General features: G+C 38.9%; 3 protein-coding genes across 6 annotated transcripts; 1 reads left to right on the top strand and 2 right to left on the bottom strand.

Annotated features, from left to right (window-relative positions):
• Positions 1-460: 460 nt before the first annotated feature.
• LOC145910909 (vasoactive intestinal polypeptide receptor 1-like) lies at positions 461-11259 on the top strand. Of its 3 annotated transcripts, none has more exons than XM_082998128.1 (17): positions 461-606; positions 3312-3366; positions 4213-4265; positions 4658-4745; positions 5899-6000; positions 6364-6614; positions 6764-6867; positions 6932-7029; positions 7166-7311; positions 7598-7751; positions 8072-8132; positions 8573-8642; positions 9150-9253; positions 9670-9811; positions 9863-9904; positions 10102-10267; positions 10327-11259. In XM_082998128.1, exons 3-17 carry the CDS (start codon positions 4233-4235, stop codon positions 10764-10766), a joined length of 2001 nt encoding a protein of 666 aa, XP_082854254.1. In that variant the 5' UTR covers positions 461-606; positions 3312-3366; positions 4213-4232; the 3' UTR covers positions 10767-11259. The 3 variants fall into 3 exon arrangements, with proteins under 3 accessions (XP_082854254.1, XP_082854253.1, XP_082854252.1); XM_082998127.1 differs by lacking the exon at positions 461-606 and adding an exon at positions 2380-2789; XM_082998126.1 differs by lacking the exon at positions 461-606 and having other exon boundaries at positions 2380-3366.
• Positions 11221-12450, bottom strand: LOC145910910 (uncharacterized). The gene is made up of 4 exons (XM_082998129.1): positions 12144-12450; positions 11724-11855; positions 11544-11665; positions 11221-11347 (listed from the first exon to the last, which is right to left on the bottom strand). The coding sequence occupies exons 1-4, from the start codon at positions 12424-12426 to the stop codon at positions 11333-11335; spliced, it is 552 nt and encodes a 183-aa protein (XP_082854255.1). The 5' UTR covers positions 12427-12450; the 3' UTR covers positions 11221-11332.
• Positions 12451-15404: 2954 nt separating this feature from the next.
• LOC145910190 (serine/threonine-protein kinase Nek1-like) lies at positions 15405-24530 on the bottom strand. Of its 2 annotated transcripts, none has more exons than XM_082997224.1 (29): positions 24394-24530; positions 24224-24338; positions 23926-24107; positions 23636-23732; positions 23345-23501; positions 22534-22790; positions 22294-22463; positions 22097-22168; positions 21799-21945; positions 21475-21581; positions 21304-21417; positions 21059-21167; positions 20904-20973; positions 20720-20820; positions 20365-20553; positions 20000-20137; positions 19829-19947; positions 19572-19653; positions 18979-19072; positions 18479-18601; positions 18362-18423; positions 17743-18197; positions 17417-17534; positions 17232-17345; positions 16657-16897; positions 16501-16593; positions 16288-16439; positions 16076-16208; positions 15405-15755 (listed from the first exon to the last, which is right to left on the bottom strand). In XM_082997224.1, exons 1-29 carry the CDS (start codon positions 24505-24507, stop codon positions 15745-15747), a joined length of 3936 nt encoding a protein of 1311 aa, XP_082853350.1. In that variant the 5' UTR covers positions 24508-24530; the 3' UTR covers positions 15405-15744. The 2 variants fall into 2 exon arrangements, with proteins under 2 accessions (XP_082853350.1, XP_082853351.1); XM_082997225.1 differs by having other exon boundaries at positions 21313-21417.
• Between the last annotated feature and the right edge of the window lie 534 nt (positions 24531-25064).

The raw sequence follows: 25064 nt of genomic DNA, 5'->3' as shown, positions 1-25064 counted from the left end.
CAACTATCTGTCCTTAGGTGGCGCACCGACTTTAATAGATGAAAAAGCCTTTCCCGCGAAAGCACCTCGAACGAAAACTTTAACATGAGTAAAATATGTGTAGTGGCAGCAGTAACATTGTGACCACACACGTGAATGCAGGCCGAGCCATTAGACGTTTCGTTTCAAGTCATAGTGGGCAATGCTAATTTTGATGTTTATGGCAAACAATGCGTTTAATTAAGCGTGTGCGTGACGTCACAAGTCAAACGCAAAACCGAAGTGAGATGGACTCGTTTAAGTTGTGGCTTTGTGTTAAAATGTGTTGGAATGGAGATTTGTTGAATTCCACCGAAACCGAGTGAGGGTGGAAGTGAAGGAAGAAGGCATCGCATAACGGTTGACACAAGTAACAATAAATTGCCATTCGTAAAGTTGAGTTGGAAGTGTTGGTGAGTCGTGGCACAATGTTTACTTGGGAGGTTTGTATGGCACGAAGTGAGTGACTGTTTGCTTTTAACACCTTACACAGCTTATCACATGACCTGCAGAGGATAAGTTCGGTTACTTAGGTTGTTGCTGAAAAGGAATAAATTCCACGTTTCAAGTTTTCGAGGATATTTTGAGGTAATTGAGGGCGGTTCGGTCACAGCCAAATTTCATAGCAAACATTCAGGCGATTCTGCAGAGGGAGAGTCCATTTTCAGGTTGGCCTTTTCATCTGCCAACCACAAAAGTGGAAGATTCACTTGTGGCAAAGATTCACAATCGAATGAAGGTCGAACAAGACGAGCATCGTTACGATGTCGTTACGTCTCCTCACAAGTTGGGAGAGGGCATAAAATTAGAAGCGGCGAACAAACAATCACTAACCCCGCCCAGCCTAATGTTTGTTAATAGGCATCGTAAATCAGAGCAAACATAACAGAACCCATCGCTGTGTGGGTTTGTCAGTTTCACTGTAACAGTTTTGGAGCCGTAAGTCAGGTTGTCTTAATTGGGTGAGGATTTATGGATGGGTTGGTTGTTGACAAGCGGAAGACGTAAATATTACCTGAAGTATTTGTTTGAAATTTAAACTATTAGCTTTTTGGGTCGTTAACATAATTGTTTGTTTAATAATTAACCAAGTACTAAGTTGCAGATGCGCTCTGAACAAACTGTGGTTTCCAACGTGGTTTAACCGCAACTAAGGTTTGCATTAATGTGGTTGTTGAGTGTCATGGACTGATTTTTATTTCTTCAAGTCTTTCATTCTTAAAGCGTGAAATGGAGGAGTTTTTTTTTTTATTATTAACTTTGAGATTTCTGATCATTTGTTTGATGCAAGTTTGTCGAGCGGAATCAGGTTTGGTTCGGTTGTAAGCAACAAGCTTAACATTCCGTGTCTAACAAACAGCCTAAATCACACCTAAAGATACTCGCCGCCTGTGTTAATGTAGGGCTGGACTATAGCATGTGATTGGAATGTGACTCAACCTCTTCCAATCCGACCAACTGCATAACTTCTCACCAATTGACACATTGCATTTCACAACGCTTCGATGAAGTTTCTTCACATATAGGTTTGGGTCAGTGTGAGCGTGAAGTGGGTGACATATATACATGCGTCTCATGGGATTCGACCTCCAGGTCTTACTGGTCAACCTCCGTGGGGATATTACCCACAATATGATTGCGTTTATTTGAATTCGACGAGGTTGGGTCAATTGTCAAGTAGATGTAATGAACGTCAAGCCTTGGCCCAAAGACTTAGGAGAAGTCGCAATTTGATAGGAGATAATACAATAATGTGCGATTGGAATGTTGATAACAGCTTATGGTATACGGGGGACTATATGGCTTCTACCACAAGTGCTTGTACATATTTGACAGGCAATATCTTTTGCTGAAATCGATTGAAACATTGTTTTATTCTTTATAGCGACCGCCCTGGTTGTCGTTCCAACTCCGCCAACTGTCGTGCAAACTTGACTGACAACTTTCTGTTTCTTTGTCCGCCATAAATAGCTCGCTTGTTTCCAAGAAGCGACCCCCCTTCCCCCTCCAGTCGGTTGGTTCTAATTCTCCGAATAGTTTGTCACGTGGCCACAACCTTAAAGGACCTTGTTCACCGATGCGTGACAGCTGCACAAGTAATCGGTTTCGTCGCAATGGAAACAAGCTGTGGAGGGGGGAGGGCCGCGAGGTTCGAGTTGCAACTATAACCGATGTCGTAATAGTTGCACATTATTTTGTGGCAGGTTAGCAATTCTACGATATATTGGAATTAATCGCAAGCAGGATTTTGTAGAAACGAACGTGGACTGTTTCGCAATCTTGTATCTCGGCCAGGTTGCGATACCGACAGCGCACGAACCTTCTTCCGTTCGACATAATCGCTGTGCGCGCGATCGGCTCTAGTTGCAAGGCCACTGTCAAAACAATTGTACCTTCTGCCTTTATTGTTGGCAACTATACCACGTTGTGACTTAACAATACCCTTAATACGCTTGGTTGAATGTTGTGAATGAATCGATAGTTTTTGTTGGTTGGGATAGGAGCTTTAAAAGTTGTTGGTGTAAAGAGAACTGGCAGTTATGACGTTGATGTTACGTAACAGTGGTGAAATCATCATCGTGTATATAATATGTGAGCCAAAAGTTAATCAATATTTTGAGAGTTTGTAGGAGAGAAATTGTTTTCAAGTTCTTACTTGACATCGACATCCAAACCGCCCAGAAAAACCTTCCGGTCCGCAGACAAAATGTACAGTTTATGAATAAAATTCCCCACATTCGCAAAGTTTTACAACTTAATAACAGCGAGAGGTAAGGAATTGTTGGGAGTGAAACAGCTGATGCCCCGCTGTGTTTTGGGGTTTGGTGTTGGGTAAGTTTCATGTTGCAGACGAACAAAGATCAACAATCTACAAATATCTGTTGTTTCTTTTATCACATTTGCAAGGTGTCAAGGTCACTCGTCGCTTCCATGCGCAGGTTCCGTCTAATTATAAACCTTCCTTTGTTTGGTCACAACAAGCTGAAGTCATAGCTCGGAACAGTGGCGATTTGTACGCAGCTCACAAATTTGTTTGGTTGCAAATTGTTTGATTGTTGTCTAAACCAAACTAAATATAAAGTATTTGAACAACAACTGCATGAAACTTCGTCGCTTGTTGGTTCGTTACGTTTAAGTGTGGTCTGATCTTTCCTTCAACGAGATAGTTCCACTGGTCGTACGCAGAAGGTCCTGTTATCTGACAATGGCAGCCACTTAACTTCGAATCTGTTTATTTTGAAATCTTTGCACTTTCGAAACAATTCTCCTCAAACGATTTCCTTATGTTTCAGAAGTTGTCCCGGTTAAAATTTTTAAAGAAATATTTGTCCTTGGCCCATTTTGAAGGTGAGTGAGTTGCTTATCTGCCAGAAGTGAAATATTGTTAATGATTTTGCACAAAACCTGTCAGAATTATCGTGAACCCGCATCTTCCTTGAGGACGCGATCACTTGTAAGTGACTTCACAAATAAACAAAATGATCTGGAACGTCAGGCGACTCCCGCGCGACGTTAATCGTTGCTATGGAAACTGCTGTATCGCACAATGCATTATTATGTTACCATGGAAATTGATCACAAACAAGTGTTTTTCTTCTGAGCATGTTTAATAGTTTTTGCAAATAATTTTCCGAGGGGCCTCCGAATATTTTCAAGTTCTCAAGGTTTTTGGTTGCTGACATCAAAACAACGGGCAAATAAGTTATGCGGAAATTTCTGAACACACAACAGCCATGTTGTAAATCCGGGGCGGAAACCTAATATTTATTTGATGATTAATGAAGTAAATGTGATGACTTATAAAGAGAAATTCCGAAAGAAACACTTTTACCCGCTACCACTTTCACCTTTCACACTAAACCTAAAGACCGGTAGATGTTGAATAATTCATTAGTTCGGATGTTGTCACTTGGGGTTCTTCCAAACGAACCGTGAACGTTCCAACCCCCTTTTAAAGGTTTTGCTGCAAAAAAATTATTTCAAACCGAAGAAATAACAAAAGTTAAACTTTGTAAATTGTTTTGGAAAATATTTTACCCGATTTCTGATAAACGCGTTCGCTTACGAAGAATCTTGAACGTAACAACCAGTAAAGCAAATAATATCTCCCCGCTTGTTTGGCATTCCAGTGTTAAACATGTGGGGTTTTGTCCATTTCTTCAAATTCTAACAAAAATATTTCTGATTCCACAGCTTGCGTGAAATTCTGCAAAATGTACGACATTCTTCACAAAGTTCGTTCTGACGTAAGTGACGATGACGTATATCTGCTATGATGTGGTTTAGTTTTTGCGTAACATTAATTTACTTGAAGTGGGATAACGATTAGCGTGCGTGCTTGAGGTTATATTCGTGGATACAAACTGCCATATGTTGGTTGATCAGTCGATTTCATGACAGCCTACAATTCACTGCCAATAAATCGATTCTAGAATGACTGATGTTGGGTTGAGTCGGAGGCTGTTATTAAATCGCAATTTCAAGTTGATGAATTCCCGACCCTCGATAAATTCAGCTTCTCCCCACTCATTGTTACGACATGAACGGCATTATTACGTGTATTATTTCGCAAATTCAGTCACCAGATTTTTCCCTAATTGGATTAATTTTTCATTTCTCACATGAAACTTGTTTGCAGTATAACCCAGAGAAAATGCGTCATCATCTGTGTGGTGTGCTTGATGACGCAATAGATTGCCTACGTCAGAACGAAACAACTCCCCCAGGTAAGTCGATAGGCGAACAAAGACGTTCATTTATGTCATGACTGTGGGTGTATGTTGCCTGGCAACGCGCATACTTGCATGATTCCCAGCAAGTTTAACGCCTTGTTGCCCTGCAGAATCCTCGCCATTATTAAATCGCTAGGATCAGAAAGGTTGGGTTTGAAACGTAACAAAATGCGTGGAGGAATATATTAGACTTCCCGGTAATCTGGGAGCTCCATAATTTCCGAGGTAACGATCAGTGACCGAGATCCCCTTTCTATATTTGAACGCCGTGGAAGGCTATATTTGTGGGCACATATGTGGCTTAATAAGCACCGAACACGAGCCAATTGCGTCCAACTTATTTCCCGCCACCTGCCACACTCAAGCCGTTGCCACGGAAACAAAGGTAACGCAGATGGCGCGGATGGCGCGGACAGGTTGGTCAGAATTACATTCAGTCGTGTCGCAAATTGCCTGCGCTCTTTGGGGTTATCCAAGTTTTACATCATAATGTTATTGACAGGAAACCAATAGTTGGAGACGTTTTAAAATCCTCGGCTTTCTAAAGGTTTTTCTCCAGACAAAATGGCGTGAATTATTTCGATTCCCCAACAACAAATTGTGAAATTCAAATTTAACAGAAAAACGACCAGATCGAAATAATACCTTGACAAACACAAGTTCTTTCACCGCAAAGTCTTTCCGCGTCATTAATTTTAGTACGTTCCGCTCCATTAACTTTCCAACGGCGTTTTACATATTTTGATGCTCTTCCTTCACCATGTTTTACTCCCCACCAATTAGTTTAAACCCTATTTTAATCCCAGACCCTGGGGTTTTTAACTTCGACCGCGCAAAGCCAGAAATTTAAGATTCAAACATTTCATTCTGGAAGGATTGCCGCAATATATGAATGTATCATTGTTACGCATGCAAAACGTTTGTTCAAACAGAATTCCATGAATAATCGATTTATTATTTGTAGAATTAATTTTTATCGATTTTATTTCCATTTTATTTAAATAGTGGAAGAATAATTTTGCTTCCGTTTCGTAATTAGAAAAATATTTGAAACGATTTGGGAAGCATTGAAATATGTTGTTCGTGTCCTCCACCAAGTTTCCCACTGCGGAGTACAACATTGACCTCATGTGACCTTTTGTTTTAGGAGACGAGAAATGTGACAGGATTTGGTTTGCCGCAACATGTTGGCCCTCAGCTCCTGTGAACGCAACAGTCTGGAACTCCTGCTCACCGTCTTCTGACGAAAGTACGTAGGACGTCATGTTTATGACGTCACCACTAGTTTCAAAAAACAGTCGATAGTTTTAGTTGTAACGGAAAACTCACCTGCTTCCTAGCTTCCCGCGACCCCCCAGCAACTAATCCAGTGCTCACAGTTAAAATCACGACCCCAAGTATTCGGTTTGATTGAGTGGTCACGCATGACTGCCCACTCCTGGGTGGTCTTCCGCCTGGTGTCGCAAGTTTGAAGAAAAACTTCAAAAATATTTCGGTTGTAAAAAAAAACTTCGTGAAAATGAGACGAAAATGAAATGTGCTTGTGCGTCGCTAGTTTCAAAATCATGACGTCATGCGCATGATGTAACTGTGCAATTATTTATGTGTCCAGATGCCACAGATGTGAACGGGTTGAGAATGGGTAAGTTGGCTTTGCATTGTAACTCGTCTCTACTCGACTGGAACCCACGACTATTCACTCACTCCTGTTTCGGATCCTCATTCGAGAACGAGTTCGGTCAGGATTCGGGTAACTCGACTATCTACGAGTACGGTACTCAGGACACATCGGGTAGCACCTACTCGGTTGCCGAAGTACTCGAGTTTTTGGATCGGACAGAAGACCCGGGTATCGAGTTGGAGGTTTGTCCGGGCAGGGGGGAACCACCGGTATCGCAACTCGTGCGACTGGTTTCCCCACTTTTAATGAGTGACGTTTACAAAATATTTGTGATAAAACCTTTGCCTCTAATTTCGTGTTTCACGGTCTGGTAATCACTAATTGTTTTCAGTTATCTGACGCGAAATATTCGACCTTCATGAAGGTCATGACAGCGGTCCACGCCCTTTCCATCTTTTCCCTGTTGATGGCGTTAGTTCTCCTGTCTTTACTTAGGTGAATCCCCTAACATGTGGTAGCATAGAAACAAGAATTTTGGCATCCTTTTGTTCTCATACAGGCGTCTTCATTGTACTCGTATTTTCATTCACATGAACTTGATGACGTCATTTATGTTGAGGGGTCTCATTTGGATTATTCACCACTTCGCTTTTCGACGTAACAATGACCTTATTACGTCACAGTAATATTGTGTAATAACTTAACAAATAACTTCTAAGATAACTTTATTATTACGTCAGTGATGTGTTTTATTTTTTCATTGATGACGTGTTATGTGTCTATGACATAACAGAGAATGACGAGGCACATGAGGAAGTTGAGATGGCAACGGTTGAAATGGTTTCACTTATTATGGGGAGGCATTATACTGATGACCTTGAAACGGTCGACTCTCTCAGGGGTTATTATTGTTCAAATCTCAAAGGAGAAGAAACTTACGTAAGGATTGTTACGTAACAATCATTTGGTCGAACAGCGGTTCCTAAAACCAGTTTAAAGAATTTGAAGTGGAAAAAATCGATTCGTCGGCCAAGTGCTTGCCAGAACCTTTTGGTTTTAAATTTAGTGTTTATCGATCAGAGGTCATCCTGTTATTGCCCACTAAGCATTTTACTTATGTCACAATGTGACTCACGTGACCACCGGGCTCTTGTTTCAGTGTTATCAAATGTATTGTGACGTCACAATAACTGATTTGTTTTATTCCGAATCTCTTTTGTTGCAGGTTTGGTGTCGAATTTATTTCGTCGCCCTCAATTATTTGGTGACAGCAAATTACTTCTGGCTCCTGGTGGAGGGACTCTACCTTCGCCTGCTGCTTAGAGCCGTTTCATTCTCACAAAAAAAGTTTATGAGAGGTTTTCTTATACTAGGATGGGGTAAGTACCCAAAGGGAAAACTCCTGCAAAGGGAAATGAAAACATATTTGGCGGGAAGTTAAATATGGCGGGAAATTTAAACTTTCTCACCAGCTCAGTTTTGCAACATTCAAAGTTTTTCTTCTCTGGGTAATGCTTCGTAACCTCGAACAATATTGTGGAAATGTGCTGACTACTTTAAACTCACCGAACTGTCGTCCCATCTATTATTGATAACGCAGCAAATAATCACAGCCATTCGTTTATATCGATCGCACTATGTTATATTACATCACAACGCCTTTGATGACGTAAATAATGTTTGTTTGTTTGTTTGTCAGGAGTTCCGTGGGTAACAGTACTGGCGGCCGTGATTCTCAAACGCTTAAACCAAGCAGAAAAGTCAGTAAAACTCTTTCAAACGTTGTTTTGTTTTAAATTTATTGTTCGTATGTTGAATGGTGCATGAATGTCGTGAAACGTAAACCAGAGTGGGTGACATGATTGGGGAAACCCCTGTGACTTTCACGGTCAACAAATAATCGTATTATTCCAAGACCTTTTTACCTGAATTCTGCAACAAATCAAACATTTGTTCCCACTGGACAAGCGCTTCCATATACGGGCAAATGTTGACCCGAGCTGATTTTGTTAAAAGAGATTTTATGGATTATTTGACAACACCTGGATTTTAAACCCGGCCATCGTTGGCTAACTCGACAACATTGATTTTATTTATTTTTGTTCACACCGGGGTTTGAACCCAGGATATTCTGGCCAAGAATCCCGATCACGTTTTCTTCTTGGCATGTGGGCCGGGCCCTTGACTATTTTTTATTCAGGTGTTGGTTCGACACGAGCAAGGACGCCCACTGGTGGATAATAAACACCCCCATCCAAATTTCTCTGATGGTGAATATTTGACTTATTACAAATATTACAAATATTCATACTTGGGTGCAAAAGATTTGGAGTTGATTACTTAAAATAATAAATCAAAAGCTAATATTCTATTCATGTTGCCTAGAGCAGATGTTTTGAACACCAAGAGTATAAAGTACTGATTATGAACGCAGTTAGTGTTCGAAATGTCTACTCTAGGTTACATGAATAATATTTCAAATTCATGCGAATATACGTGAATACTGCAACAATGCAAAATCGTGGCTGATGATATGTGACGTAAAAATCAAGTTGGTTTGTTTACCTTAGAGCTCCACAAATTGCGACTCGAGACAATTATTATGGGTCATATGTGTTCGCCAATGCCACAAAATTATACTGCAATATTTCATAAATTAAGTCTCCAGGCACGTATGTTGGTCACGCTTGAGAAGTTTTACTTTTTTGGTCTCTTTCACTTTCAATTGATAAAAGAAAATGTTGATTTAAATAAATGTTTCTTGTATGACGTCACAGATAAACTTTGTCATATTCATGATGGTGGTCGGCCAAGTTGTTTCGAAACTAAAAGATAACCAGCGCCACCAAGTGATGGAAAGAAACGATGATTACAAGTGGAGGTGGGCGCTAGTGAGCTCGTTACAAATCTTTTTGGACATTGTCGTAGCCGATTCGTATTTGGGTGTTTGGACACATTTTAAATCAATTTTCAGAATCGCTCTTCGCCAAACTAACGGATTCTGCGCCAAAACAAGCCGAAACAAGTTTGGTTTAATCCGGAACAAGTTTGGTTTAAGCCGAAACAAGTTTGGTTTAAGCCGAAACAAGTTTGGTTTAAGCCGAAACAAGTTTGGTTTAAGCCGAAACAAGTTTGGTTTAAGCCAAATGTTTTCGATATTTCGATGAAAACAATGAAATACAAATTTATCCGAACGACTTAAAAAGAAACTGACTAAACATAAAAGTTACTCCATTGCCAGAACCCAAATCTACGCTGCATAATTTCCTCACACATAGTTTTAATTTATTTTTTCAGACTCACCAAATCGACCCTGGCTTTGGTTCCTCTTCTCGGTGTACAATACGTCATTTCCGCTATTCTAGAACTTACAAACATCGGGAATCCGAATGTTTTGTTTGTTCTGAAAGCTTATGATCTTAGCTTCACAGCTATCCAGGTACCAGTGTTTACCAACAAATTATTTTCACCTCAGTTTCGTTTTGTTCAGGGATTTCTCATCGCATTTCTTTACTGTTTCTGCACCAAAGAGGTGAGAGATTACGTCACAATATGTATTATTACCTCATACCTCCCCATTCTATCCGTTCCAGTAATACACACACAAATAGATGGAAACAAAACCAAAACTAATTGTGTTTAATTAAAAACAAAATATTCCCTTAAATTTAAATTGGTTTTATTTCATTGAATGACATTTTATACCACGTGACCGATTCCACCAATCAGGTACAGGAAGAGTGTGGCAAGATGTGGCGGAGAGTTAAGGTCACGTGGGAGTTGAGTCGCATGGAGCACAACCACTTGAAGGCGCAACGGAGAAGAAAGTCCTTGTTGCTTAGCAACAGCAGCGCTGCAGTCACCACTTCCTACTTCGTGACGTCACGAAAGACTGGTGGGAAATTGTTTAAGGTTTGGTGGCAAATTTAAAAACTTCTACCTTAAAACTTTTAGATGCCCCAACCACGTGTTCAGATAACTCTGTCCCACGTTACGTCACCACACAATCGCGTCATCAACAACAGCGTTTGTCGGTACAAAGCAACATTATGACGTCACACTCGAATTTGGCGCCAAAACCATCTCAGTGGAAGCAAAATCGCTACAACACAACGTCATTCAAAACTTCCAGAGACGCGAATGACAAAGAGGTTTATGACGTCACAGTGATGAAGCGATATTCGAGTCCGGTATTGACAGGTTCGGAGGGGTTGTGTGATGGTGGTTTAGCGTTTGAAACTTGCCCCAGGCTCGCTTCAAAATCTTGCCAATATTTGCCTCTGGAAGTCCCGCGGGAAGTTAAGATAATTCCCAATGTTGAAACGCCACTGGTATCGCAGAGCGAAATTCCATTGCAGGAAATGTTGGAATCGTTGGATTCTGTCGACGTTTGAAATGTTTCCAAAACCAGTTAAATAATTTTCATCTTTAACAATTATTGCAACTGCCCTGATATGCTGGTGTTCTCACAACATTTCATCATCTGTGCTTTTTCATTCCAAACTTTCTCATAACAATCACGTGACATACTTTTGTTCGAACCGAAGCAAAATTTTCAAACTTGAGATATGAAATTTTGACTACAAATGTTGTGGAATTATTTCGTGTTTTTATTTTCACTGCCCTTCGTGTTATTTCATTGTTTTTCCATCGCCACCACTGTAAACAACTGTGAGACTCTTCTATTGTTGTGTGTTTCGCCCGGGTTACTAAAGTTTTAAGAGGTTACTAATGGTCAACATATTTGCTGATATGACACGAGATAACCTCAAACCAAGTTGATAATTAATTCGAAGTTCATGAACCTATGTACATTGCAACATATTGTCATCACGTGCTTGTCATGCATGGCTGCTTTATTTTACGTAATACACACTTAACAATTTATTCAAGTCTGCTACAAGTGAAATGTCACAACGATTCAAAACATGTTGGATGAAGAATCCCGCAACAATCCATTTTACTCGTCGTCATACTGGAGAAAAGATAAGATTCATGTTAAATCAGATCATTTACTCCACAATTTAACTTCTAGCATCGGAAACTTGTTTAATAATTTCCAACAAACGTTTTTGGAGGAAGACAGATTGTGCATTGTTTTCAAAGTTCCATAACACAGATAAACATCAACTGTAATTTATGACGTAATAAATACTAACAATTAAACTTACATAAGAAGGAACAACCACATCGCCCTTCACGCAGTCGAACCGAGCACCTCTGATTGTTTCCTCACAATTGAAATCCGCCGGGCACGGAGCCAAACTGCACCGCCCGTCACGCTTCGCTTGATCTGATCACATTCAAACAAAATTATTTTTTTTTACAAAGTTACAACTGTGTTCACTCACCCGTGTCGATACACGTGTCAATTCCTTCCGACATTCCGGGGGTTTTACCTTCGTCACATCCGCAATAAACCCAGCCGTTTTTCATCTTCGTACAAAAAGTCGGGTCGTATCCAATGTGCCATAAAGGATCGACTGCAGGAAAATTTAATTTTATTATTCTGCAAAAAAATTAGCAACCACAACTTACCACAAGCTGCCATGATTAACCACAATTTACCACAAGCTAATTAACCACAACTTACCACAAACTAACATAATACCCACAACTTACCACAAGCTGGCATAATTAACCACAACTTACCACAAGCTGGCATAATACCCACAACGTACCACAAGCTGGCATAATTAACCACAATCTACCACAAGCTGGCATAATTAACCACAATCTACCACAAGCTGGCATAATTAACCACAACTTACCACAAGCTGGCATATCGTTCACCAACACGAACCATTCGGAATTTTCACATGACTTTGGGGATTGCGGGATTTCGTTCCGCTTGGATAACCCGGCCCCCATTCTGTAGGGGCCGTCCCCCGGTTGACCCACTGACATAGCAGGGAATCCCCCTATTTCTTCTGTTGAAAGTTCTTTGCCGAGTATTCTCTTTATGACGTAACGAAGTTCTGCATTGGGTTTCTCGTTGTAGGGGGCGCCCCAAGTAAGTGACAAAGAAATCATAACAACGGTGAAAATCAACATTTTCTTAATTTTTCTTCTCTTTGGAATCTTTAAAGTTGCAAAAATAACATGAAAGCGCGCGGCATGCGAATCGACATGGTATTGTGACGTCACAAATACTGTTTTTTTTACAATTTTTTATCACTCTTCATAAATTCCGCTTTCTGCCTCACATTGCTTGACTTTCAGTGTAAAAACCCTGCAAAGCGGAACTCCGCGAAATGTGACGTAATCATGTTCGCGCGTTTAAAAAGCCCTGTATTAAACAGCGGCGGTTCTTATACCGAATATTTTCAATATGTTGACGCAAATTAAATCTTCTTTTATAAAACCGGTAAAACTTCTTCCAACCGAATTACAATTTCAAGTCGTCTGTTGTCCAACCTCCTCCACTGTCTGACAGCACATGTGAAACTACCGCGTTATAAGCAGGAATGACAAAACTGAAAGAAGGGCATTATCATAAATAAATAAGTTGCCCATTAGCATTTGCGCAAGGATAATCTTTGAGTAACGACGAAAATGTAAATTCTCCAGAGAAAAAAATAATTCCCCGTAAAAATGCAAATGACAACATGAAAGAATTCAAAATCGCGATCAATAAACACAATCTCGTCTCATCAATATTAAAAACATTATCCTCAATGCTGATTGGTTAAGCCAAAAAGCGTAACAATGGTCTGTTGTTTCTACTTTTTTAATATTCCTGAAAATACGCAAACAACATTCTGCGTCTTTTCTCGCGTCGTAAAACTTTATGTAAAAAAAATCATTTTCCTGTGTGTGTTTTGGCTGGGAAGAGTTTGGAAACACAATTTGCACAAAATGTTCCGCCTTCCAACTTATTTGAGCCAAAATACACGCAGGAAAATAATGAGAAAAATTAACAGAAACCAATGTTAAGACGAGCTTTAAGTAATTTGATTAAAACCAAAATTAAATTTCCCTTTTTCCGTTTTATCACCGACCTTATTTAATTCGTCGTCCCCACTGATTAATCTTCAATCTTAGGGAAGGCATTTTCTTTTCATTTTACAACTCCGAATGTCGAATTGACAAACAATCCTGATGACAACCTAATTTTTTCTGTCATCCCTGTTTTGTCAACCGTGACTTTTAATGAGAATTGAAATTCCATGGAATTTTTTTATGCGAAAAATAAAATTATTTATTTCAAACAATCCTTCCGCAGTAACAGACCAAGCACACCTGCCATTCTCCCCCAGCTAACATCCATGTTTCAAACAGATTCAAATCACGTTTTTTTCCAACCCCAAGGTTCCACCGGAAGAAAACCGAAGTTAATTTGACTAGTTTGGATTTAATTAAATTTCATCAGTTCGACTTTTGCGATCGCAGCTTAAGTTTTAATTCAAACAATTGAACTCGCTTCCGACGTAATTCGAGCAGATCAACCTGTCGATCAAACCTTTTATATTCGATAAATTATTCATCAGCATTATGTAGAAGTGAGATCATGTGTTTCACGAATAAAGATTTCATTAAAACTCGCAGACTTCGACCCGCTACTGTGACGTTGGTATCTAGTTATGACGTAACAAAAGCCCCGCGAATTGAGGAACAAATGCCAGCACAATAATATGACACCAAAGTGTAATGGTTGGCCATCACACACAATTTCAAGTTTTGCCTTTTCATTGTTTTGGAAATGACAAAAACAAAAACATTTTCTCCATCCAACTTATGTTTGTCTTTAATTCCCGACAGATAAAAATAAAAACATGGTCGTGATTTTTGCGTTGATTTCCACAACAGTTGGGAATCTGCGTCACATTGAAAACAGCGGGAGTTTCTACAAAAAATGTTTTCGATATATTTTGCTGCAAACCTCGCTGCATTCAATATTTCTATTTGGGTTAATTTGAGATGTTCAATATATTCCTACCCTCTACTTTAAACGTGTTATAATATCCAAGCAATTATTCTGCGCCTCAAAGCAATTTCCACTGAGGTTATTGAGCAAGTTCGTAAATAATGGCGTCGTTTGCTGAGAATTATCAGATTTTGTTGAATTGCGATGGAATAACTCGAACCACCAAGCGAAGATTCGCGCCAAAATTATTTGTGGGAATAAGTTATGTCACTGACGGGAATCACTTTAAATATTCATCCGCGTCAACGATTTCGTTAAATATTAAAGTATACGCGTGGGTTGCCCCATTTTAAACACTTTAAACAATTAGAACGTGAGATGAATGTAAGAAGGCTTTAGTCTCATTTATTTCTATGTTTTATAGAGTTACCGTTTCCTTCAAGCATGCAAGGTCAACATTTCCATTTGCTTTAGTGAAGAAAACACAGCCTTATTTCAACCAATAAATATTCGCCTGATACGTCATAAAGCGTATTGTGCGTACAATTGACATCTTTTAATTATACGGTTGTCAATCTCGCTCTAATTAGTCGGCCCTAAATTACGCCGAAGGAATAAAATTTTAATCAATGACACATTTTAGAAGGGTGTTACGAGGTTATCTTTCGCTGTTATGACGTCATATAGGAAGACACATGGCAAAATTTAGTCCCCGTTGAATATTTAAGCAAGCGTAAACATATGGCGAACAACACATTAGCAAAACCATAGCTGCAGGAAGAAAATAAGGCGGACAAATTGACACAAATTTAGCGTGGAATGCAGCAGCAAACCAAAATCTACAACTGACACTTGATGAGATTAAACGAGATTCTAGTCATGTTGTCACAAAACCATAAGGTGACAAAAAATCAATTTTCGTTTGATCCGAACGTTTTATGTGACGTCGTGGGCGGCGCAACACGGAATCTATAAAATCCGGAATTGATCACGAGTCAAATTCCCACCGTGCATCACGTGATGTGCCTCCTTGGTGGTGTTAAAGTGTATACATTAAATAATTTATTGTTTATAAAATGGTTTCGTCAATTAAACCGCAGTTCGTTCCTAATTATTGCAGGTGTGGGGAACCACCGTACGTTCCACAACAAAACTGACGAAATAATCCAAGCTTCAGGCCTTTATTGCCAAACAATAATAACACAAAAATCATAATGCGTCACAATATTTTCTTTAACACTTGTTACGTAACAATCGCCGCTCATTCATCTCCTGAACTTGTCGTTGGTCATTACGTCATCAACTTGGTTGTTTTTAGGTAAACACGCAAGCAAGTAGCGAATCGAACAATTACACGTCAGATCACTATGACAACCAGGGCGTATAATTGCTCGGGCAAGGGGGATCCACCTGATGTGAAAATATCCCGAATATAAAGGTGAATGGGGTCACTCTGTGTCATTTGAAGAAGAAAATTTCTTTCGCAAGTGAGGGGTCACTTAAGGTCAATCGTTATCTGGAAACATTACAAGGTTTAAATTCAACTTATTGTGAATAAATTGGAAAAAGTTTTAATATAGAAAAATTGTTTCAAATAAATTTAGGCTCAAAAACCTTCTTTAACCAATCAGCGGTCTTGCGTTAAATGCAGGCGAACGGCCACTGTTTCGACCAATAAGATCTCTCAATTATAATAAGTGAAAATTAAACCAAAAAACTAAAGAATTTGTTTGAAATACCAGATGTGGATTTGCGTTCAACAATTCACACAACATTTAATTCCAAAATTAACTTCAAACAAAATGTTTCAGAAGTTGCATCAGATTTCAATGTCACCTTCACAGTAAGCTCCATCCGCCATCACCAGTTGTAAAATTCTTGGGTAAATTTCATCAAATTTTGGACCCAGCAACTTCCTCACTCTCTCCTGACACCTAGCGACTTCTTCGTCCTCGTCTTCGTGAATCGCCTGGAATTTGAGTGTTTATGTAAATGTGATACCGGTATCCAACATTCGAAACTGTCAATAACATTACGACGTAACAAACCTGCACTGATTTATACGCATTTAAAAAAGCATCAAATCCCAGTTCCCGCTCCAACTGTTCTCTGTTGCGCTCCAAGCGGCTGAAAACGCTATCACTGTCTGAATCAGGGGATTTCCCCTCCTTGTCGCCATCGTCAAACGAACTGCTGCTTCCTGGACAATGCCACACATATGACGTTAAACCATGTGACGTCACTCGATGACGTGTCTTTACCTGATTCCCATTCGTCATCACTCGCATCTTCGTCATTGTCGATGATGAGTTGATTGGATGCTGGGAACCCGGATGAGTGAGGAGGGGAAAAACCTGGAAAGTAAGTATGCTGGAGAGACATGGTCAGTGTAAGTAGTGAAATGGTCGGGCACCAACCTGCAGTTGTATGAAGAGCATTCTCAAGCTGAGCTCTCATCTCCATCTCCTCATCATCGTCATGACAACCTGAAGCTGTGCTCTCAAGATCCTGTATATCCTCTTCTTCATCAAAGTTGGTGTCGTTCATCGAGGAGGCAACAGAGATGCGTGGAAGATCATCAGGAAAAACATCAACGGATCGGGAGGGATCTTCCTCACTGATCTTTGTGAGATCGGGAAGGGAGCAAGTCCTCAGGAGCTGGAGGAGACAGAATTCTAGTGATATTTCAGGGCTACCATGGTTTACCCACTCGAGGTTGACCTTTTGGGGGTCACAGGATGATTTTCATGGGTCATATGAGTTTGCCAATGCCCCAAAATTTCACTACGTCTCCAGACAAGTATGTTGGGTCACTATACAGGTTTGTGAAGTTTTTTTTAATAAATACCTGATAACTTGAACATGAGAGTGGTCAAATATTTAAATCAATTAAAAGGGACCACCAGCAAGAAATGATTTGACAAGCTCTATTTATATGTAATGAACTTCCAATGTGAAAACAAAAATTTTGTGAAAATAATTGAATCAGAACCTTTGGGGAGGGCGAGTCGAATTGTCCGAGGGTAATTTTCATCAAAACTTGATCACTTGCCGTCAAATATAAACTTTTACTAAGAGGGTCTAACTTTGGTGTTTCCATTTTCACCTAAAAAAATATTTGGAGTAAATACTTAATGTTACAAGCGGAAATTTCCCAGGTTAAACAACAAAACTCACCGGTTTCACTGGTGAAGTTGCCACCATCTTATCAACGTTTTCATTTCTCTTTGTGAAAAAAGGACTTCCGCTTAACCCAGGTGTGGGGGGGAGGGGTCGCTTTGGGGGGGTAGAGGGTCTGCGTTTATTACATCATAATATTTTAACTGAAGTAATTATGATTTGTAGAAACAAAGAATTGTTTGTGCAAACAAATAAATTCCATTCTGTTTTTCTCATACAGAAAAGATCTTATGTGGTTTGACATATTTATAAATTCACCAAATAATTTTAATATTTTTAATGTGAAAAGTTGCTCAACAAACTTCATCCAAACAAATATTTACTTCAACTCTTCCTGTGAATCTTTTACATCCTTGTTTATATCTTCCTCCTGATCTTCCAGCTTCTCATCCCATGCACTCTTCAACTTAACTGAATCCTCCTGATCTTCCATCTTCTCATCCCATGCACTCTTCACCTTAACTGAATCCTCCTGATCTTTTAGAACAACCTCCTGATCCTTGAGAGCATCCTCCTGATCCTTGGGAGCATCCTCCTGATCCTTTAGAACATTTTCCTGATCCTTGAGAACATCCTCCAGCATCACAACTTCCTCAATTTCTTCATCACTGGATGATTCCTCAGTCTTTGCTGGAGATTTCTTGATGACAAATGTTCCTTTGGGAACAAACTTAGGAGCAAGTTGGATCTTCCCAGGATGCTTCACATCTTCATCTATCTGTTGAGAAGATGACTTCTTCTTCTCCAGGATCACAGTTTTATTGACAAACTTGATCTCCTGAAATGGTTAAAACATTGGTATCTTTATGGACTCCGTACATGTGTGCGTGGACAGAAAGACTGAAATTTGTGAAAAACCTTTGTTGGTCAGGAGGAAATTATTCTGCCATATTTCACAATTTATAATGAAATAGTTAGAAATCCTTGTTACAAAATAATCACCTTCATTTTTGCTTGTTCGGCTTCATTTCTGTCAACACTAGGTGGCATTGTGGGTTCGGTTTCTTCAATGAAGAAAAAAACAGTTATTTTTAATATTTTTAGTTTTTGAAGACCGACCTTTCTCAGGAGGCATGGTGATGGTTGGTTCATTGATCGTCATCTGGTTTAGTTTGTTGACGATGGTCTGACTCGGAGCCGACCATTTTGGTTTGGTTGGCGGTTTCACAACAGCCGACGTTGCTGTTGTAAGATGGAATTTTACAAACTTTGTTACAGATTGTTTGAGGAATAAAACGTTCAATAATTTTACTGCTGTGCACTTTTTTGAACAAAATGTCAAGAAATTCGTTTGCTAGTTTTGAGTCGCTTTTAAAATTTGTCAATGTTTTGGAAAACTTAATTGTTTCAGAATGAAGTCAGTTAGTTTGTTGAAGTTTTTTTAAAAATAAATAAACATTTTGTAAAAAAAGTTTCAAGGAAACATCAATGATAAACTGAAAGGTTTGAAGGGTGCAGATTGTCAGAATCATAAACACAGCAAGCAGATTACAACTGATATTGTTTGATAATTTCATTAAATTTTAGAATTACAATCCCACTATCCCAATACAACCCACCGTCCATCTGTGAAGCCGTTTCCTGAAGAGGAAGTTGGGATATCTTCTGACCAATGTCTCCTCCAGGTCCCCATGCTTTCCATGCAATCGGTTTCTACAGAATAATCACGGGGTTTTAACGTCAATTTAATTAAGTGGACACAAAATATGATGTGGAATTTTAACCCAAATAATTTTATTATGGGGCTGAGCACAAAGGAAATGTTGCCACTTGTCAACTGAGTTCACATAGTGCAGTGATTTTCAACCTGTGTTCCGCAGAACACCAGTGCTCCTTGAAAGATCTTCAGGTGTTCCACAAGAAATTTATTAGTTTGATTGATTGATGTTCCGTGGAACACGGGTCGAAAATCTTTTTTTATCAAAGTAATCATCCACTATCACCAGTTTGAATGTTCCATTGTTGTGAAACAATAAGACTCGTTTTGAAATAATACGAATGTAATTGCGCAAGCCTGTTGCTGATTAAGTACAATGCCGCGCAATACTTCCAACAATTTGGTGTTCCACAAGATTATTTTGATAAAAATAGATTTCCGTGGCAAAAAGGTTGAAAAATACTGACATAGTATATGAGAAGTTAACAATGTTACCTCGGCAATAACGGGTTTCTTGTTTGGCAAACTTGGCAGTGGTCTCAATGAACCATCTTCAATTTTCTTGTTAAGATTGTTTCTAAAAAAAATCATCTTTGTAAAACCTTGCAAATCATGCAATTGCATGAAACATTGCTGTGTTATCCTTGAAAAATTTTGAATTTTGATTATGATGGTCATTCATGTTGTCCAGTTCGATATTTGACCATTACTGTGAGATCTCCAAGCAAGATTTCCAACAGAATGCAACTCACATTTTCTTTTCTTCAATTGTTTCCTCTTCGTCCAAATCAACACTGAACCGTTGATTGACTCGTTGAAGAATTTGTCTGCGAATGTCAGAGTCTGGCAGCTTTGGTGGACTTGACACACTCTGAAAAGTTGACAAATGAGCTTGAATAATGGTCAACAGGAAACCGACAAACCTCATCTTGTTTGTCATCATTAGTTTCTTGGTTAAGTATCGGAGCTCCAACAGCATGCAAGGCTTGGGTGATCCCTATCGGGGCCGGGTTGTATTTGACCGGTCGCTCGTCAGGTGGGATTATCCCACGGGCTCTCGCCTGTGATTATACAAAAACAGATGAAAAGTGAACACACTGGGATTAATGTCAACATGTAACAACTACAAGTGCATGCTTAGTTTTGATGAAATTTTATTTATTGTTACACCTTGGTACATTCAATTGTCAGCAAACCAGTTTCCCGCAAAATCTTGGATAAATTATCAATAATTATTTGTCACAATCTTGGTGAGGATTTGTTCCAATGATATTAACACAAAATTCACCTTTTCATCAAATTTCTTCTTTTTCTCTTGCCCCAAGTTCCTCTCTCCTGCATCCAACATGATTCTCCTCTTTTCCTCCATGTTCTGTTGCAGCATCTGAGCTCGATCGTTTGCTTGCTGTTGGAGAGCGTTTACCTTCTTCTTCTTCATTTCCTCATCAGATACAGAGCTTGGATCCGCTTCAACGACCTTTGGAAAATACTTCATTGGTTTTGTTATTTCACTATGAGCTGTAGACGGGCATTTCACATTTTTTAAAAATTTTGTTCAAAAATGTACTTTCTGAAGTAAACAAGATGTGATGGAATGAAACGACAAAAGCAAAAAGTTGTTAATTCTGCAGTTCACTTAAAACCTTGTAATTTTCCATGTGCTTGTTCTGCAAAGCTCTTCTTTCATGGTAGTTTTGCATTCTGATTTGCTGCAGTCGGTCCAAGTACTGCAGTTCTTCTGTGGCTAAGAAATATTTTGTAAACTTTATATTGCTGTGATATTATTTGGGAGTTATATAAAAATGTAAAGTTGGTTTATTATTCCACCTTTAGGTCTTGCTGCAAACGGTTGAAGTGCCCCAGCAACCCCAAACTTTGGTTGTTTGGAATTCCCATTCTACAAAGTATTTAAGTATTATTTGTTACAAAAGAACTGAATTTAGGAGAACTATGGTGTTGAAACAAGCTCTACTGTAACTTACCCTGTACAAATCATTGTTCCCTTTCTGTTTGTTGTAAACTGCTTCTTGGCGACGTTGTAAGTATTCGTTGACAACTTGAGCTCGACCGGCAGCTTCCTCACCAGCAGCTCTGCAACATAACATTAAAAAACATCCTCAAATGTTCACTGATGTTGGGTTTGTCGAAATCTCCCCAGTTAAAAGATTAAATTATACAGATTGTGGGTACAAATTATAACCAAAACAAACACAGAAAGTTGTATTACTTGTTCAACCTGTTTATTTGGGCGTCCAGTATCGCATTCTGTGCTTTGTTTCTTTCTTCCCAAGCCTGTTTTACTCTACACAAACTGGGAGCAACAGAATTTGCAGCTCCATATCTGAAATAAAAGAAGGAAATTAAATAGAAATCATAAAGTTTTGCTGATGTAACAAACCTGTCTCCTCTTTCAAGTTTGTCGAGATACTGATGATATTTGTTGTAATCTTCACGCTTGGGTGGAGCAGACGTTGGTCGGTTGCGTGCAGCAACACCCATGTTGTCCTGGGAGATTTAATAACTTGTTATGTTTAATTGTTACAATTGGTTCCACATATATGTCAGAACACCTTTGTGTGGCATGGTGATATTGGAAACATACAACACACTCGATACAATAAAGGTAATGTATCAGTCGTACTGTAGGTAGCTTTTGTAAGGCTTGGAACCACAGAAATTTGACAAACACTTATCAGCAAAACCGTTTGTAAAACCCCGTCACCTCTTTCCTTGTAACATTGTCTTCATTGTCATCAAGAATCTCAGCCGACCTCTGGAGATTCAAGACACGAGCTGCATCCCGATCCCTCATCAACTTTTCCTCGTACATCTTCTGTGCTCTTTCCTTCTGTCGACGCTGGAGATCCTCCTGAGGCACAAGCAACATTTCTATGTGAAAACTAAAAACTTAAAATATTTTAAAAACATTTTTCAACAAAGACACATGAAAATAAAAAAGATTCTTATATATATACTTTAGCAAGCAGATTTTAAGGTGTTTGAGACAATTGAAAACTTACCAAACGCTTTTTCTTCTCAGCAAGAATTTTTTCTTTTTTCTGTTGTTGTTGCTCGATCATTTTCTGTCGTTTCTGAAAAATGTCACATCCCAAAATTAAACTGTTGTAGTTTTGAAACATCTCAACCAAGAGCCTGAGTTAGTTCGAGGCAAACCCTTGAATGTGAAACAAACTTGTTTAAAGAATCCAACCAATACCTCAAGCACATCGTTGACAGCCTTTTGAGCATTTGCAACTTTTGGTGGTCGACCAACTGAAGGCCTTTGTTGCCTCTTTGCTGCCACCGAGGGGCCATAAGCTGCTGCAATTTGTTGGTTTCTTGGATTTATTGGAGCTCCTCGAACTTCAAGATTTCTCATTCGTTTTTCTGCAGCAAGTTTTAATTAAACAAAAAGTCCATAAAAAATTGAGTTTCGCCAATGTTAGTGATAATTTACGTGCAACAGGTTGATAATGACCGACGCCACTCGAAGGACGACTGGGTGGTTTTCGTGCACGTTTGTGGATCACCGTGTGACTAAACTCTGACTCATGGACTTCAGGTGACAAAAATCTGACTGTAAGTGAAGATATGAAGGTTTTCTTGAGAATGCTGTTCACTGACGGACGCTCTCGTGGATTCCTCCTGAATAGTTGTGAAATGAGGGATCGAAGGTCGTGAGAGTAGCGTGACGGGATTGGGGGGTATGACCCTCTGCAAAGCAGATACAAACACCATCAAAGTGTTGAATGAGCACAGTTATTAGTAAACAAACAAACAAACAAAACAGCTTTGGATTGAAAATATGATTCCATGTAAACATGTTGTGCTACCAAGCAAAATAAACAATAAAATTTACCGCACAACATAGATTTAACAACATATTATGTATATAAGGCACAATTGTCAATCCAGCTGTGGTTCACAAGAAATGTTGCAACATTCACATGCTGCCATGTGTAATATTTGTGTGTCACCACTTTCCTTTGTAGTGAAATAGTGTGATAACAATACACACAATTCTCAATCGACTGAGTGACTATTTTCAACATTCAGGGTAGGGAATTTCTGTTGCTAACATAACAGAAACTCAGATGTTTACCAGTAATGACTGGCATATTTTCTTTGTGATTGCTGTTGAATTACAGTAGGAATACATTTACATATAATTATTGTGTGGATGGAATCATTTTCCTTAATTATTTCATACTAATCATGTCAATAAGGTTATCATATAAGCTAGTAACAATAACTATTGTCAAAATAACCTGATTATTTTTAGCACAAGGTTTTTCATGTTTCCAGCTTCAAAAGCATGTTTCAGTGTAAGAATCTCATACACGACACATCCAAGTGCCCACACATCACTCTTGTTGTTGTACGGTTTGTTTTCACAAATCTCTGGGCTTAGATAATAAGGAGTTCCTGAAATCCAATATGTTACTTAAAACTTTCTATGTTTGAAGTTGATTACATCACTACAGAAAAACATGTAAGTGTTAAAATATTCCAAAGTTTATTGACGAGACAATAAAACTTATGTTCTTTATGTAGCTCACCGATACAAGTCCGTGCTAGTTCCATAGTGTTATTTAAAACTCTTGCGATTCCAAAGTCACCAAGTTTAATCAAGCCACTCTTGGTCAGGAAAATATTCTGCACAAAAGACAAGTTTTCCACAAATGAAATTGCCATCCACCAACTGGCACTGAGGATAATATGTTGATTATTTAAACCAAACATGGACTTTTGATAAGAAATATTTTGATACTTTACTGATGATCACCCATTGAAAGAAGCTTCACTTGGACAAGAAATTATATCCAACATTTTGTAAAATATCGCTTACAGATGTTTTTATGTCCCGATGCAAAATTTTCCGGTCATGAACATGTTTGAGAGCGAGACATATCTGGACAAACCAATCCAGGACTTGTCTCTCGCTGAACATAACCCCACGTTGCTTGTTGATGAGAGCGTACAAATCCCCTCCTTCACAGTATTCCATCACAATGTACAGTTTGCCATTCTCTGCAGTGAAAGTTAATTAAAAGCATTACAAAATTAAACATTTTTCAACATAAACAGAGGTCACTTCTAATAAAAAACACCGAGTTTTGCAACAAACATGCAGAACAACGAGTAACCTTCAAATGATTCAACATATTGCACAATGTTTGGGTGGCGCATTTTTGACAAAACAGAAACTTCTTTTCGGGCCTCATTGCGTTCTTTAGCTTGCATCTTGGAAATTCCAATTTCCTGCAAAAGAAAGCTCAAGTAAGTGATCATGGATTAAATATCAACAGATTTTTACCTTAACCACAAATTGGTTTCCATTGTCCTTATGTTTGACCAAGATGGCTTTGCCAAACGATCCCTCTCCAATCTTTTTAATCTCAGTGTACCTATCCATACTTGCACAATTCATACATTTAGAACGAAAATAGAAAAAAAACCTTCAAACATGATGGACAACCACATTTATGTTTTTTTTAATAGTTCTTCTGGCACATTACAACGTAACTTTTATTAACTGATGTTTCGCCTGCTTTCCAACAAGGCTTTCTCAGAGTACTGGTACAGCACACAGCCAACACCAAAAAAACGTACCAACATTTATGTTGATATTGTGGGTGGTGAACTCTGCATGGTAAACCATAACTTAACCCTTTGTTACGTCCAAATTAATTCTATAACTTTCCCAAATGAGTTTACGAAGTCAAAACGGCGCCAGCTGCTTGCTGCGTAAGAAGTACTTGATATAAAACTTGCGCAAATTTGCCAGTGACATCATCACAGCGTCACGTAACCAAAACAACCAGAAATATTTTGGCGAAAATAATTTGTATCCTTTTACCGCCACCTAGTGAATATTTGTCCAACTTTTAAACATCCCCGGGGAGTTGGACACATGCTTGCACACCGATGCACATTAGTGTTTGCACTGTCTATAAATAAAGATAAAGTTGTAATATTTAAAACGCC

This window comes from Ascidia mentula, chromosome 8 (genome assembly GCF_947561715.1).
Source record: "Ascidia mentula chromosome 8, kaAscMent1.1, whole genome shotgun sequence".
NCBI lineage: Eukaryota > Metazoa > Chordata > Ascidiacea > Phlebobranchia > Ascidiidae > Ascidia > Ascidia mentula.
Note: the sequence above shows the minus strand (reverse complement) of the source record. Positions and strands in the feature narration are given on the sequence as shown.